Here is a 15,216-nt window from a genome sequence, read left to right as displayed (position 1 = left end):
AATTTATATAATGTGCTTTCATCTCCTTTGCTTGATACAACTACAACAACATTGATTAACCATAACATGGTATTAGAGTAAGTTGGATTTCATTAAATTTGGCATTTTTTTTAAGGAAAATTCAAGCCTCTTTTGCTCTAAATTTTTTTCCACAAACTTGTATTTTATGAAATTTGTGGTTTGTCTCCAAAGATTTTTGCTGAAAATCTCAAGCCTAGTTGAGGGTTTTGATTGTGCGATTTTTGGGTTAGGCAAGTCTTTCCTCGCCTCTAATTTTTTTTGTCTCATCTTGAGATGCAACTCCTTTTGCTACCTATGAAATTTGTGTTTCATCTCAAGGCAACTGTAGTAAGCAACATCCAATCTCACACCTTCGAGTTGCAACCCAGTCTTTAAGCAATGATCTTTGAACCTTGAAATGGCAAGTTAAGCCTAGAAGTTTGTTGCAAATGTGTGTGGCATTTTTTTCAATGACATCGGGGCCAAACTTCGAGGTCTAACAACCTTGGAAAATAATGTATGGCCATGGGGGATTAAAATTTAAATTTACCATTAGAAGATAAGCATTTAGTATAATTAAACCTAATATTTGACTTTGGATTAAATATTTCTAATGGCATCAATTAGGATAGGAATTAATTTCAAATTGAGGTAAAACCCAAAGTGATGAGGTGGCATTGTCTACAATCAGCTCTCTTCTCATTATTCCATGTGTCATTCATCCTTATCCAATTGTTATGAATTTGAATTTTCTCACTGGCCAATGAAGGCAATGTAATTTTTGTATTGGCTCACAAGATGGTGCTTCATTGTAATTAGGTAGGCAATTGATATTTGTAGTTATGGTTATGAAACCTTAAATAGGGCTTATGTGGATTAATCTTGGCCCTTGATTTCAAATCAGTCTCAGTCCTTCATTGTATTTGAGCTCTCAATACGATCTAATATCCCTCAACTGGAAATAGCTTAATCAAACATTAATTTTCTTCACAAACTTGTTGATGTGAGTTTTGTTCCACTACAACTTGCAGAATCAAATACTTAATGTTTCGAAGAGAAACACCAAATGTTCAATCCTCTCTTGATAAGGTCATCTCTCATGCTAAGCTTGCAAAGCAAGGTCATGAAACAACTTCAAGGCTCCTTCTTAATCATGGACTTCACTCAATTTTATGATGCGATAAGTTGGTTATCACAAAGGGACTTACCCTATTCATCCAATCGATATCAACTCTTGTGCTTCTAAAGATTTTGCTTCACAACGTGCAAAGAAAATGTAGTTTTTGATCTTTAAACATCCACTTCAACTTGAACTTAAACAAACTGCTATTACCTCTAACTAGGAATGAAAGGAATCATGGATGACTTGGACTCTATTAGGTGTAGCTTAATAAGCGATTTCACCCACCTAGTGCTTGCTTCTAAGGATATACTCAAATGGTTGTAAAATCAATATCTACCCTCTTCAATCCCATCAATGGATGCAAACTAAAGATTGGAAATCAATTGAAGTTAAGTAATTTCACTAGCTCACCACACAAGGCACTCCTATCATCAACAAGAGGCTAGTGGCCAAGTTTATTTTAGAGTCAAGCAAGTAAACATCCACAATTATTTCATCCAACTAAACTACTTCTAAACAACATGAAATGAATTCCTAAACTAAGTGAGGAAATATGGATAACCATGCAATAATACAAACAGATCACAACAATTCACCATACAAGGCACACCAATGAAAAGTTGAGGAAATTTGGCATTATATTAGCACCAACGCATCAACATCTCTCCCTTTACAAATAAGAGGAGCAGTCCTTGTATGTAATGTCCCCATTTTTGCAAGCATCGAAGTTTGAGAGATTAGCCTATTATTGTGATCCTCGTAGACTAATTATGGTGGATAGAGGGTTTTTTGAGGCAATGACTTGGCTTGAGAGGGTCTTGCCTTCTCCTCAATTCAATAAATTACAGGTTGGTCTTTGTTTGGCAAGTCGGCTGTTGATTGAGATGGACCCTTTCTATTTTTGGAAATTGCATTTGATCACATGGAGAAATAATAAGCGTGGCTCATATTTCAGACAACATATTTAAATGGTAAGTATTTTGGGAGTTACTATATTTGTAGTGGCCAAATTATTATTAAATCACAAAAAAGGACTAATTATAAAGTTATGATTTAACTTTATAATTACACTTGAGGGTTAAGTCATCATTGAAAGGGGCCATTTATTTAATTAATTATATGCCTAAGCCAAGTATTAAATGTTATAAAGTGATGTTGTTGGAGAAGCTTCATAAGTGAAGTTACTTTTTAGAAACAAAAGGTCATTTGAAGATTACAAATATGAGCTCATTGTGAAGGAAAAAGCATCTGATCATTTGTTAATCTTATTTTTCTTTTGTTGTCTTTGAGACACATCTTTAAGTCCTAGATTTCTTTGCCCTTGTTGAAGTATAAGGGTTTGGATGAATCACAACTGAGGTATTGTGAATTAATTCTAGATTAAAGTGAAGTTTAATTGCAAATACTGCTGAGGTATAGGTAATAACCCCAACAGGTTATAACTTCTTCAAATACCAAAAATCTTTATATTTCAGTTGTTTGACATTTCGTCAAACACTTTGCAAGCAAGGGTCCTCTAACTGATATAACTTTTCATATTGCTGCAGTGAATCTTGTTTGGATTTGCCTCAAAGAGAATGCTTACAAAAGACTCCAAATTGTCTAAATAATGACCTAATATGAATGTGCAACTAATTTTGGCAATATTCAATACATATATGTGACTTAAACTACTTGCAAAATGCAGCTACAGCAATTAGTAATTATGACAAATACTTTGGATGCAACCTAGGATGGCATTAATGCACTTACAACCAAATGGCATTAATATAAACACTTAGTATGCAAAATTATAACATTATTTATGCCAAAAAAAGAACTTACAGCAAATTGATATTTTGTCAAACAATTGGAATGCAAACTAATAAGCTGATCATCAACTCTAGAGTTGCAATATAGATAGTCTAAAAATTACAACGCTCTTTCAATTGCAAAATCCTAGCCTTCCTTTGATACCAATAATGCCAATTGGCAAACAAAGACAAGTACAATGTAAAATAATGAAGTGTTGAAGCTATATTTTGTACTCAGCTGAAAACCTACATTTCTCAGAAAATATGCCAAATGAGAAGTGAAGAACCTAATTGTGGATGGCTGTAATATTTTCCTTCAATGCTACCCCTTTTGCTTTGCTTTTTTCCGATCTGCTTTTACCACTTGCTTTTTCCGGATTTGCTTTTTCGTTTTTTCTTTTTCGAACTACTTTTTTAGATTGCTTTTTTCGGAGCTGCTTTTTCGGTCTGTTTTTTTCGAACTGCTTTTTCGGCTTGCTTTTTTCAAACTGCTTTTTCGGCCTGCTTTTTGTACTCAAATATTTTTTCTCAATGTAGCACAAATAGAAGACTGAAGTATCTTTCTCCCAGCTGCAATAATTCAAGTGATATTTCACACCCTCAAAATTGCGTACCAATTGAGAGTTTTCGTTCTCAATGGCCACATATATTTTTTCTCAATGTAGCACAAATAGAAGACTGAAGTATCTTCCTCCCAGCTGCAATAATTCAAGTGATATTTCACACCCTCAAAATTGCGTACCAATTGAGAGTTTTCGTTCTCAATGGCCAGTTGTGACTATTGCAAAAACCCTAGGCTCCACAATGCACATCAACAACAACAAATCTGGATGATTAGAATGAAGCCCGGGGTGCCTATTTATTCTTTTTCCTCCACTTTCTCCAGAAGCTTCTAGAACATTATTTTATTTTATCTATTAGTGACTTTATAAAATATTTTATAATTCAAGTCACTTTATTAAATTAATTAAATATAAAGTTACCTTTTAATATTTATTTATTTGATAACTTTATAAATAATTAACTTAATACCACTTATTTATTTAATTAAAATAATTAATTAGTCATCCTCATAAAATATTCATTATTTTGGACAACCTAATTAATTTAATTAATTAAATCAAATTGCCTCCAAAATGGGGACATGACAGTCCGCCCTTCCTAAAATTGCTTGTCCCCAAGCAATGGCTGAACAATAAACCAATCAATCTGCCTGGATCCCAAATGTAGTCATGTACTATACTGCTATCAATCAACACAGGCTCCTGCAATATCCTCTACAATATAACCAAGAGGAATCCATAATCAAACTGACAATTACAACTCAACCAAACTCCAAAATCACAATTGCCACAGTCAAAATCCCACGAGACACAAACTCCTAAAACATCAGAACCCAAGTAAAGTGGATAAATCAAACTGCCAACACAGTAAATTCCATCAATGCATCCCACTGGCCTATACAGAATGTACAATCCAACTCTACAACAATGGTGAACACTCCCGAATGAAACTGTACCAAGTATGGAGAATCCACACACTGAACAACTCCTGCAGTCAACACAACTCTGCAGATCACCGGCCACTGTCTCATAGCCATAACTCCCATGCACTGCTGATGGTGAAAAGTCATCACAAGATAAACAGCAAGAAATGGAACCCAAACCAAATTTTCCTGCTATCAACTCTTCAGCACAAGGATCAAATGCTAACTGATGCACATACCCTACAGTATAATGCTGATAAAAAGAACCAACCTCAGTCAACAGCTCACCATGAACAAGTGATACAACCCACTGTGACTGATCACCAGCTAAGTCAGGAGATGTCATAGCCAAAGGAGTAGAGTCAATAACAACAACTGTTGAAGCATCACTCCCACACTCCTGCTCTAAGTCGTGTATTATCAAGCTGTCAACCACAAAACCTATCGCCATGTCATGCTTATCACAACTCTCATCCCAAGGCGTCAAACTGTCCCATAACTGATGACAAGCACTAGGAATCAAAGTACATCTCTGTATCATCATCTCATCAACATGGTCATCAAAGGTAAATTGATGAGCATACCTCAGTGTAATGCCGATAGAATGCGCCAATATCAGTCAGTGGCTCAGACTGCAATCCAGATGAAACTAACTGAAATCGATCACTAACCAAGTTGGAGCTGACTACTACCTCTGAAGACATCGCCAAGGGAGTAGTATTACTAGTAGGAACCATGCCAACTGTCGGCTCACCAACATCACACATGATCTTTGATACAACATCTCTAGTCTCTGTGCATCAGTACTAGAGGCCACCACCATGTCAGGCATACAACAATTTGCTGCAGCACCCAACTCAACTGAACCTGACTCTAGTAGGAACGAACCTGATATGCCAATATTAGTATCAAGGATGGATGCATCCCCATCTCCACTGTCTCTGATAATTTCGACCATGGACATCCTCGGATCACCAAACACCACAGCTTGTGACTGTACATAATCTGGTAAAGACTGCAATCGCTCTAACTCCATGGTCACCTTAGCCAAATGAAGTTGTGACTCCTCAAAAGCCAACTGTGTACTTTCAAGAATCTCAGAAGTCACCTCGAGCTGCTGAGTAAGCTCACTCACCTCATCTTCCTTGGCCAATAATGCATCGTATGCTGTACTCCCCCACTCCATAAGATAATCTCTGTCGGCTACCAGCTGCATATAATTCTGTCTCAGAATCCGAATAGCCTCCCATAAAGACAGGATCTCTGTCAAAGAAAAATAACTGCCTCCCTGCTCATCACTAGTAGGAGAACCCCATCCATAAACTGCTAACAACTGACAAGCAGCATCGAAATGCTGGCAAGCGATAGCAATGTCTCGCTCACTAACTCTCAACTGACTAGACACATGATGGCACTGGCTAGACTGTCTCCTACAAACTTCCTCTGACACACTGTCTAAGGGAGTATCCTCAAAGTTACTGGTCTCTAGAGTATACCAACCATATCCTGCGAATCAACTCCAAAGCTCATATCAACTTACGGAGTATCAAAAAATGTAGCACTACTGTCCAACTCCTCTGTACCAAAAGAAATTGCCAAGGAAACTAAGTCTTCAAAACTGCCCACTGCATCCTCCTGGATGTCATCAATGCCAATATGATCCTGGGACTCATCTGTACACACTGCAAAATATGAAAGATTATCAACACATTCCAGCAAGAATGGTCGACTGGATATATGAACAAAGCCCAACATCGGACAAGCTACTGGCACAAGAAAAGACAACACCGTGTAATCTGCTAATCAAATCCATGATAGCACCCAAACAATCACTGCTACCAAAAAGTGATAAAGATCTCCAGTCGACTAAATCCCAAACGCCAATATAACAATCTCGAATCCATATCTGTAAACTAGAATCAGCTGGTAACTCAAGCAAACTCCTCATCTAAGTAATATGACCAATACCAACTAACTCCACATACCTGTCTAACATTGTCCCTGTATCCTGGATATGAATGCAAGATGAACTTGCAACATTATCAGCGACCACGTATGATCTGCCTGCTGCAGAAAGCTGAGTATCAGGAGTGCAAGATGAAACTAAACTCAACTTCATGCCATGCTTATCCCCATGTCTCTCCCAGTCCTGTAATGCCAATGGAGTATTTACCAAAGAAGCTCGAGTGTCCTCAAGCTCGCGAGAAAGCCTGCCAACTTCCTCATCCTTCCTCCTCAAGGCATCTGAATAGTCTCTGACAAGTCTAAGAAGATGGTCACGATCTGATAGAAGATGTAAATAACTCAACTTCATCGTTCCCATTCCTTCCCTAATCGCCTGTAAGTCAACACAAGAAGACTTTGCCTGAACTCCCTTATGTCTACCCTGTAACTGAATCATTCGAATGTGATCCTCTATCATATCCCGCATCCTGACATGATGAGATAATGAAGTCATAATACTGTCTTCGCTCACCTTCAGCTGGCTGGACAAATACTGTGAAGTACTACCAGCCTCAACCTCATGTGACGAAGCATCTATTTGTGCCTGGTACTCTCTCTCAGCAAAGTCATGAAAGCTCAATGTCTGCTCATCTCTACCAAGTATCTCACCATCATGCACAACAACATCCTCATAATCATCATCCGAACCCACTACGTTGTAGTCACTACATGTTGGAACTAAACCATCCTGAGTACCTGTGACATCACCCTCTAAAGACCTGTATACAATTGTCTCAACTTGAGTATCAAGTTGACCGTTACTATCAATCTGCGTAATATCCATTCCCACTACCTTCTGAAGTATTGTGTGCCCAACATCTTCCTCCAAGCTAGTCTGATTTTTGTCCTCTCTAGATTCGGCTATATGCTGGTCACCAACTGCTGCAAACTCTTTGTAGAGGTTTCTAGATACCTCACTTGTAGAGACCTCTTGTTCCTCTTTGTCTTTGTTCTGTGATGTAGTCCTCTTAAACATGGAAACCATCAATTCATTCATCCTTTTCTGACTTTCATCCAACCTTTTCAAATTTTGTTTAAGCTTCTTCATATCCTTGTCCCACTGCTTCTGGGTACTTGAAGTAAACGTGATTAACTAACTGATTCAATGTCCAATCTACCCAACAGGATGGCAGGTCAATAGCTCTGATACCACTGTAATAACCCCAACAGGTTATAACTTCTTCAAATACCAAAAATCTTTATACTTTCATTGTTTGACATTTCGTCAAACACTTTGCAAGCAAGGATCCTCGGACTGATATAACTTTTCAGATTGCTGCAGTGAATCTTGTTTGGATTTGCCTCAAAGAGAATGCTTACAAAAGACTCCAGATTGTCTAAACAATGACCTAATATGAATATGCAACTAATTTTAGAAATATTCAATACATATATGTGACTTAAACTACTTGCAAAATGCAGGTACAGCAATTAATAATTATGACAAATACTTTGGATGCAACCTAGGATGGAATTAATGCACTTACAACCAAGTGGCATTAATATAAACACTTAGTATGCAAAATTATAACATTATTTATGCCAAAAAGAGAACTTACAGCCAATTGATATTTTGTCAAACAATTGGAATGCAAACTAATAAGCTGATCATCAACTCTAGAGTTGCAATATAGATAGTCTAAAAATTACAACGCTCTTTCAATTGCAAAATCCTAGCCTTCCTTTGATACCAATAATGCCAATTGGCAAACAAAGACAAGTACAATGTAAAATAATGAAGTGCTGAAGCTATATTTTGTACTCAGCTGAAAACCTACATTTCTCAGAAAATATGCCAAATGAGAAGTGAAGAACCTGATTGTGGATGGCTGTAATATTTTCCTTCAATGCTGCCCCTTTTGCTTTGCTTTTTTCCGATCTGCTTTTACCACTTGCTTTTTCCGGATTTGCTTTTTCGTTTTTTCTTTTTTGAACTACTTTTTCGAATTGCTTTTTTCAGAGCTGCTTTTTCGGCTTTTTTTTTCGAACTGCTTTTTCGGCCTGCTTTTTTCGAACTACTTTTTCGGCCTGCTTTTTGTACTCAAATATTTTTTCTCAATGTAGCACAAATAGAAGACTGAAGTATCTTCCTCCCAGCTGCAATAATTCAAGTGATATTTCACACCCTCAAAATTGCGTACCAATTGAGAGTTTTCGTTCTCAATGGCCACAAATATTTTTTCTCAATGTAGCACAAATAGAAGACTGAAGTATCTTCCTCCCAGCTGCAATAATTCAAGTGATATTTCACACCCTCAAAATTGCGTACCAATTGAGAGTTTTCGTTCTCAATGACCTGTTGTGACTATTGCAGAAACCCTAGGCTCCACAATGCACATCAACAACAACAAATCTAGATGATTAGAATGAAGCCCGGGGTGCCTATTTATTCTTTTTCCTCCACTTTCTCCAGAAGCTTCTAGAACATTATTTTATTTTATCTATTAGTGACTTTATAAAATATTTTATAATTCAAGTCACTTTATTAAATTAATTAAATATAAAGTTACCTTTTAATATTTATTTATTTGATAACTTTATAAATAATTAACTTAATACCACTTATTTATTTAATTAAAATAATTAATTAGTCATCCTCATAAAATATTCATTATTTTGGACAACCTAATTAATTTAATTAATTAAATCAAATTGCCTCCAAAATGGGGACATGACAGTATAGTATTTGGTGCATTTTTCTTTACTGTTTCTTACTGTTACTGAGGAATAAAATCCTGCAAGAGAACTCAATCGCTGTGGAAAGAAATGAGAATGGTTTCCTATCTCATTTAATACTTGAAATCTGCAATCTGGTTTTGGCATTGAAATCATGGCTGAGAAGTAAATTGTGGTTGGAAAGTTTTGGTATTGGAATTCTGGAAATTGAACATGACCCTTACTGTTTTTGCTGTTGCTGGGTGAGCGAAGTTGGGAAGAGAATTCTGAATTCTGGGCACTAGCTATATCTGTTTGCTGTGCATTCTTATCTGTGATCTGAATTCGAGCGTGGGTAATCAGAGCTTTCTGGATGCCCAATCTCTTGTTATTTGGTGTGGCTTTCCCTTGCATATTAGTTCTGAAATGGGTGCCTAAATCTCCGCTTATAGGTGGCAATTAATTTGCAATAAATCAGTGCACAATTAAGTGAATGTGAATGCCATCATTCTCTGAAAAAATTGACAAGGCTTATCTGCTGCAACTTGGCGCGACTTCATCTCTGCAACCAAGTGCCCAACTGGATCTTTCATTTGGCATTTGTGTCTCTGTTCTTGGTGCCTGCAAGTTGTATTTGAGGAAGGCCAACGCACATACAGGTTCCATAGCATTTATTGTTAAGACTTTGGTGATTTAGCAAATTGAATGATGGAGTGAGATGCAGAGTTGATTCCTAGTATTGGTGGTCTCATAGTTAGTTTTGGTAAACATTATTTGCAAAAAAATTCAGTAGTTCAGAGAGTTGGTGCTTCGTTGAACATTTCAGTTTTATCTCCAATTGTGAATGTCTTTTTTTGGCAAAGCAATAATCTGCAAATCTTTTCTTTCAAGTCCAATTTTACGTCAAAGATGTCATTATTGGTTAGAGATAACTCCCTTCATATTACATAATTGCGAGCCAAATGTTTGACAAAATGTCAAACCATTGGTACCCATGCACAACTAATCATGCAAGTAAATCTCTTACATACAAAGAAATGGAGAAAAACCCTTCGGAAAAAAACTCCTTTCCAAAAAGAGATAATGAAAGTGATAGATCATGTTGTGCATTGAGGTCTCCATAATACCCCCACAAATACATCCATCACAAGAATTCAATAGAATTATCCCTCCAATGAAGGGAAAGATAGAGACAAAATTGCCCCCTGTGATGTAGTATCCTCAAAACCACTTGAGTATGTCTGAAGCCAAAAACAAAGCCAATGACAACAAACAAATTTGTGCAAACATATCAATAACAGTAAAGGAATTTGCACTATGGAGCTAAAAAAGGCAACCTAATTTTGTGCAAAAATTTAGTGGGGCCCAATTTTTGGGCTAGGGAGTGATAATCATTTTGTTGGTGTCCCAATCTTGCCAACCAATCTTTAAGTCACCACCACAAAGTCTCAAATCAACACCACAAGTCTCCAAAGGTCAACAGCCCAGAAAAAGAGAGCCAGCTACTCAATAAACAGCCCAGAATAGGAAAACATTAAAATATAGCAAGGATGCAAAGTTAAACAGGCCCTCTTTGGAGACATTTCAATTAGAATATTATGATGTTTCTTTAATGGTCATCTTAGTAAGTCTTTAGTTTATTAGGTAATTTTTATTTCTGTCTTTAGTTTTTTAATTATTTCTTTTAGAAACATCGTATTTGTAAATCTATGTAAGAAGCTTTCATCTCCTCTGTTTAATACAACTCCAACAACATCGATTTACCATAACATGGTATCAGAGTGGGTCAATGACATTTCATAGAGTTTGGTGAATTGTTTGAGATAAATACGAGCCTGTTTTGATCTGGAATATTTTTCAGAAATTTGTTTGTTTTTTTCAATTTTTTGAAATAAAACTAGATGGAGGTATTTTATGAAATTTATGGTTTGTCTTCAAAGATTTTCACTAAGAATCGCAAGCCTACTTGAGGTTTTTGAATGCGTGCTTTCTAGATTTGGGCAAAAGTCTCAAATTTTTGAAGGTTGCATGTATTTGCATGTTCTTGCATGTTGCTTGCATGTGCTAGCTTGCCTTGCAAAAGTCTTGTAATTTGTCGCATGAAGATTTTTTTGTTAGGTTTTCATTGTTTTTGCCTTCAAAAATATTTTGGGGGTTTTCATAATTTTTTTCCTCAAAAAGTTTTGATTTTGTAATTTGCAAAGTTAACTAGGATTCTTTTATGAGTTTAAAATTTTAATCAAAAATTATTTGGTGGGTTAATATTTTTTCCTCAAAAAATGATTTGTTGGGATTTACCATTTTTCCTAAAAATCAAAGTTTTGTATTCTCCGATCCATCTCTTGGATTTTGTTATCTGGTTTTGATTGATTTTTTACCTAAAAAATCATGTTGGGTTTTGATAAATTTTTCACCCCAAAATTGTGTTGGGTTTTTATCAATTTTTCTCCTAAATAATCATGGTTTTTTGCCATTTGTTTTGAAGCATCATACTAACCTACAAAATTTGGAGATTTGACGATTTTTCCTCAAAATTGTGCTACTTGTTCTTAGTGTTTGTCACCGTCTCCAGGGAAAAGCAGCTTCATTATCCAATATCAAGTTAGATATTTTGTGATGAGTTTTGGTCAAATTGCTTGTTGATTCTAAGAGAGTTGGTGGCAAACTTATCTCGACGGCAGAGTCAGTGGCAGGCTCTCGTCTCTTATTGCAAAGCATTCTAATGAAGGGGACACTCTTCTCTGTTCTTTTATGGACAAATTTTGGCTTCTTGGTCATTTACATTTTGCACATCTAGGAAGGGTATCAGTAGCAACAAAATGTTTGAAGAATTTGTGACCAAAAGACATCAATTAGACAATGACCATTAAGGGAGAGTATTAGAATATTATAATGTTTCTTTAATGGTCATCTTAGTTAGTCTTTAGTTTATTAGGTAGTTTCTATTTCCGTTTTTAGTTCATGAATTTTTTTTTTAAAACATTGTCTTTGGAAATCTATATAAGGAGCTTTCACCTCCTCTATTTAATACAACTACAACAACATCAATTTGCCATTACAATTTCATCATGCCAGAGAATTAGATAGTAGAGTTGTGGCAGTGTACAATGTCAGTAACCCATAAGAATCTAACTTAAGAGGCAATGGTCAATGTCAAATCCTTGAGCAAGCATTGGTAGATGATTTGTACTTTGCACTTAATTTTTTAACCTCCATTTTGATGGTGCATAGTGCAATGCGTAATGTCCCCTTCTCTGTGCTAACCTTAATGGCGCCTAGTTGGTCTGTCTTTCCATCCCGATAGGCTAATGGCATACAATTGAGGATGTCAGCCAGTAACAGGAGTTTGGGTTTCAATTGAGGAGATTTAAATGGAAAATCCTAAGGTTTTAGTCACTTTATTTTATTGGATTGAAATATAAAGTACTTTATTATTTAAAGTCACTTTAGGACAAAATACCTTAAGTGACTAGAAAAGGAAATAATCTTTTATCCCACACTGCGTAGATGTTTGTATCTCCCCACACTTCGAACTTATTTAAGAAAGTTTTTGCCTTGGGATTGACACAACGAATATATGATATTTCTATGAAATCCTAATGGTTGCTTAGATGTGATTGGATATTTCCTAAGGACAAAACCCCTTAAGGAAAAAGGTCAGTCTAGACATAAAACTAGTACTCACGGGATATTTTCAGAATAGGAATGGAACGATTCATTGATATTAGGAGATTATAGCTCCAGGACAGACAGGATGATTGAAGCTCATAGACTCTGCATCACACACAGATCGATATCTACATAGTTGAGGTTTGGACATCTAAGAGGGACATTAGTTATTCCACGACAGTAGATGTTCATTTCAAATGTAACTACTCTTTCCTCTTCCATCAATTGCAACACATCATCTAGCATCAGGTGGTATATTGAATGTGTAGCGGCCAGGAGGGATTGCATTGCCCTCGACTCTCTTTGCTGCAAACTCTTCACATGACCACCTCAACCGAGAGTAGCAGGTCGAGGTCACAGCAAGGATAACTCACAGAGAGGTGTTATCTATAGGGACAATGTATATGCATTGGTCGTGAGTAGGAAGTGGACACAAGAAGCTAGGCGACGTCAATATCATTCCACAAGGCCACATAACAGAATAAACAATCTGTAGTGGACACTAGTGTGAGAATAGGGAGTAAGTACAGATGGTGTTAGCATAGTCAGGTGGTAAGCAACATATAATATCAAACAACTAAAGGTGGGGCATTGGGAGGACATTTCGAGTAGTCTCAGACTTCCACAGCGATATGCACACGACTAATAGACCTGTATGTTAATCACATAGCTCGCTACCAAGTCATTGTATGTTCTTTCATATATCTGAACTCAAAATCTTGTCATTTGCAAATTGTAAACCTATTGCTGATTAACTATTCTAGTTATAATTCATGATTGCACATTGGGTTCTGAAGTACCATATAGAACTTACTGAAGGTATAAATTCATAAGCTTATAATAGTGTTTCATATCATTTATGAGGGCAAATCAGCATAGTGGCATAGCAGTAGTCAGTTTGCTTAAGAAACTATCCACATGACAACTGTTCAACAAAATTATCACTAGACCAAATCCCATATTTCTGATCAAACGCGACAAAGTTCATGACACAATGTTATTGTTCTATTAGCCCTGGGATCACTATTTGAACCATATGAGATTGATAAATGCATATTTTTATCATTCCTGAACCAAACATACAATATATATGTGTTAGTACCCATATGGACCCAGTATTTAAACTTCAAGTGTAGAGTCTTGAACCTCTTTGAGCTATGGTTCGAAGTGGTTCGAAGTGGTTCAAAGTGGTTCGAGGCAGTCCACCCTACAGGTTATAGTTCTTCGAACGGGAGAGAAAGCAGACTATGGGCTGTGGAGGAGCAGAGCTCTTGTTCTTTTTCTGAACTTTGTGTTAGGAAAAGAGGAAAATCTTGATTTTAAGCATAATGTAAGGGAGGGAATTTCTGTTTCTTCTAGGTAGTGATTCTGATACAAATGTGTATAAGATCTGTGAAATCTTTTACGCTTTAGAGAAGGGAGATTTGAACGATAATTGCAGATCAAAACTTGGAGTTTGGGCAGTTATCTTTCCACTGATTGTGATCTTTGTGTAACTTTCAATTTTCTCTAAATGCATTTTAGTGTTACTTTTTTCTGCATACGTTTTGATTTCAAGATGCCTTTGAATCTTTGATTCTTCACTTTCTCAACAGGATGGAAGATTTATTCCTTGTTTTCATTCTCTTTGTAATGCAGCATTCAGGTAAATGAACTTTGTGTCATTTATTGTTCATTTTCCTTTCAGTCACTTAGTTTTTCCACATCTATATCATGTTTACGGATAAATGTTTGTAAACCTTTTGTGTTTTCTGATTAAAAGCATCCATATTTTTATTTATGTGAATTCATTGTAAATCATACATGAGGAGCTGTACTCAAATAAATTCAGAGGGCACTTACACTTTTCAATAGCTAAGTGACCCAACTGTTAGTACATATTCAATCTTTCTATCTGGGCTTTTGGGGTTAATTCATATGTTTTTCTTTGGAGGACAATTTGTTCACTAATATGGTATTTGTCAATCATTCAAAGTGAGGTTTCTCATGCCTTGCTCATATCTATTGATGCAATTTTCAAGTTGTTATATACTATTTATAGTTATGCATCTCATGGACTTCAATATTTGATGTTCAAATCATTCTGACCCTATCTCTCAATTACAAATACTCCATTTCTTTTCATTAGCATCAGGCTATTTTTATGACAAAAGATAAATATTTACTGCACCTGCCCGCTAAGCGTGTTATCTGTAACTTCTTGTGCGGCCTTCTTGAATTTTTCAATGCCCTGCAATCATAAACAAACAAGGTCATTTAGAAAGTAAAACAATCAGAATCACAATACAAATCTACATGGTTAATGCATATATTGATCTTAAATCACAATATAAGGCAACTGTTTCAAGATGTGCTGTGACAAAAGAAGGAACTACAAGCTCTTGCTTTAACTAGAATAACGGGCTTTCCAACACTCCAAATCTATATTAGTCAGGGATTCAAGTTTTAGAAATAAAAGACAACAAACTTCCTCCAGAACATATCAA

At 36.1% G+C, this 15,216-nt stretch overlaps 1 protein-coding gene across 1 annotated transcript in view; it reads right to left on the bottom strand.

Annotated features, from left to right (window-relative positions):
* The window catches only part of ALATS (Alanyl-tRNA synthetase), an 89,575-nt gene that overhangs the window by 25,351 nt on the left and 49,008 nt on the right, over positions 1-15,216 (bottom strand). Inside the window, exon 9 of the mRNA XM_089817986.1 lies at positions 14,901-14,960. Coding sequence (XP_089674112.1) covers positions 14,901-14,960 — 60 coding nt within the window. The remainder of the gene's footprint in view (positions 1-14,900; positions 14,961-15,216) is intronic.

This window comes from Cupressus sempervirens, chromosome 3 (genome assembly GCF_028749045.1).
Source record: "Cupressus sempervirens isolate cs-2001-9-10 chromosome 3, ASM2874904v1, whole genome shotgun sequence".
NCBI lineage: Eukaryota > Viridiplantae > Streptophyta > Pinopsida > Cupressales > Cupressaceae > Cupressus > Cupressus sempervirens.
This window is presented reverse-complemented; position numbering and strand designations above follow the sequence as displayed.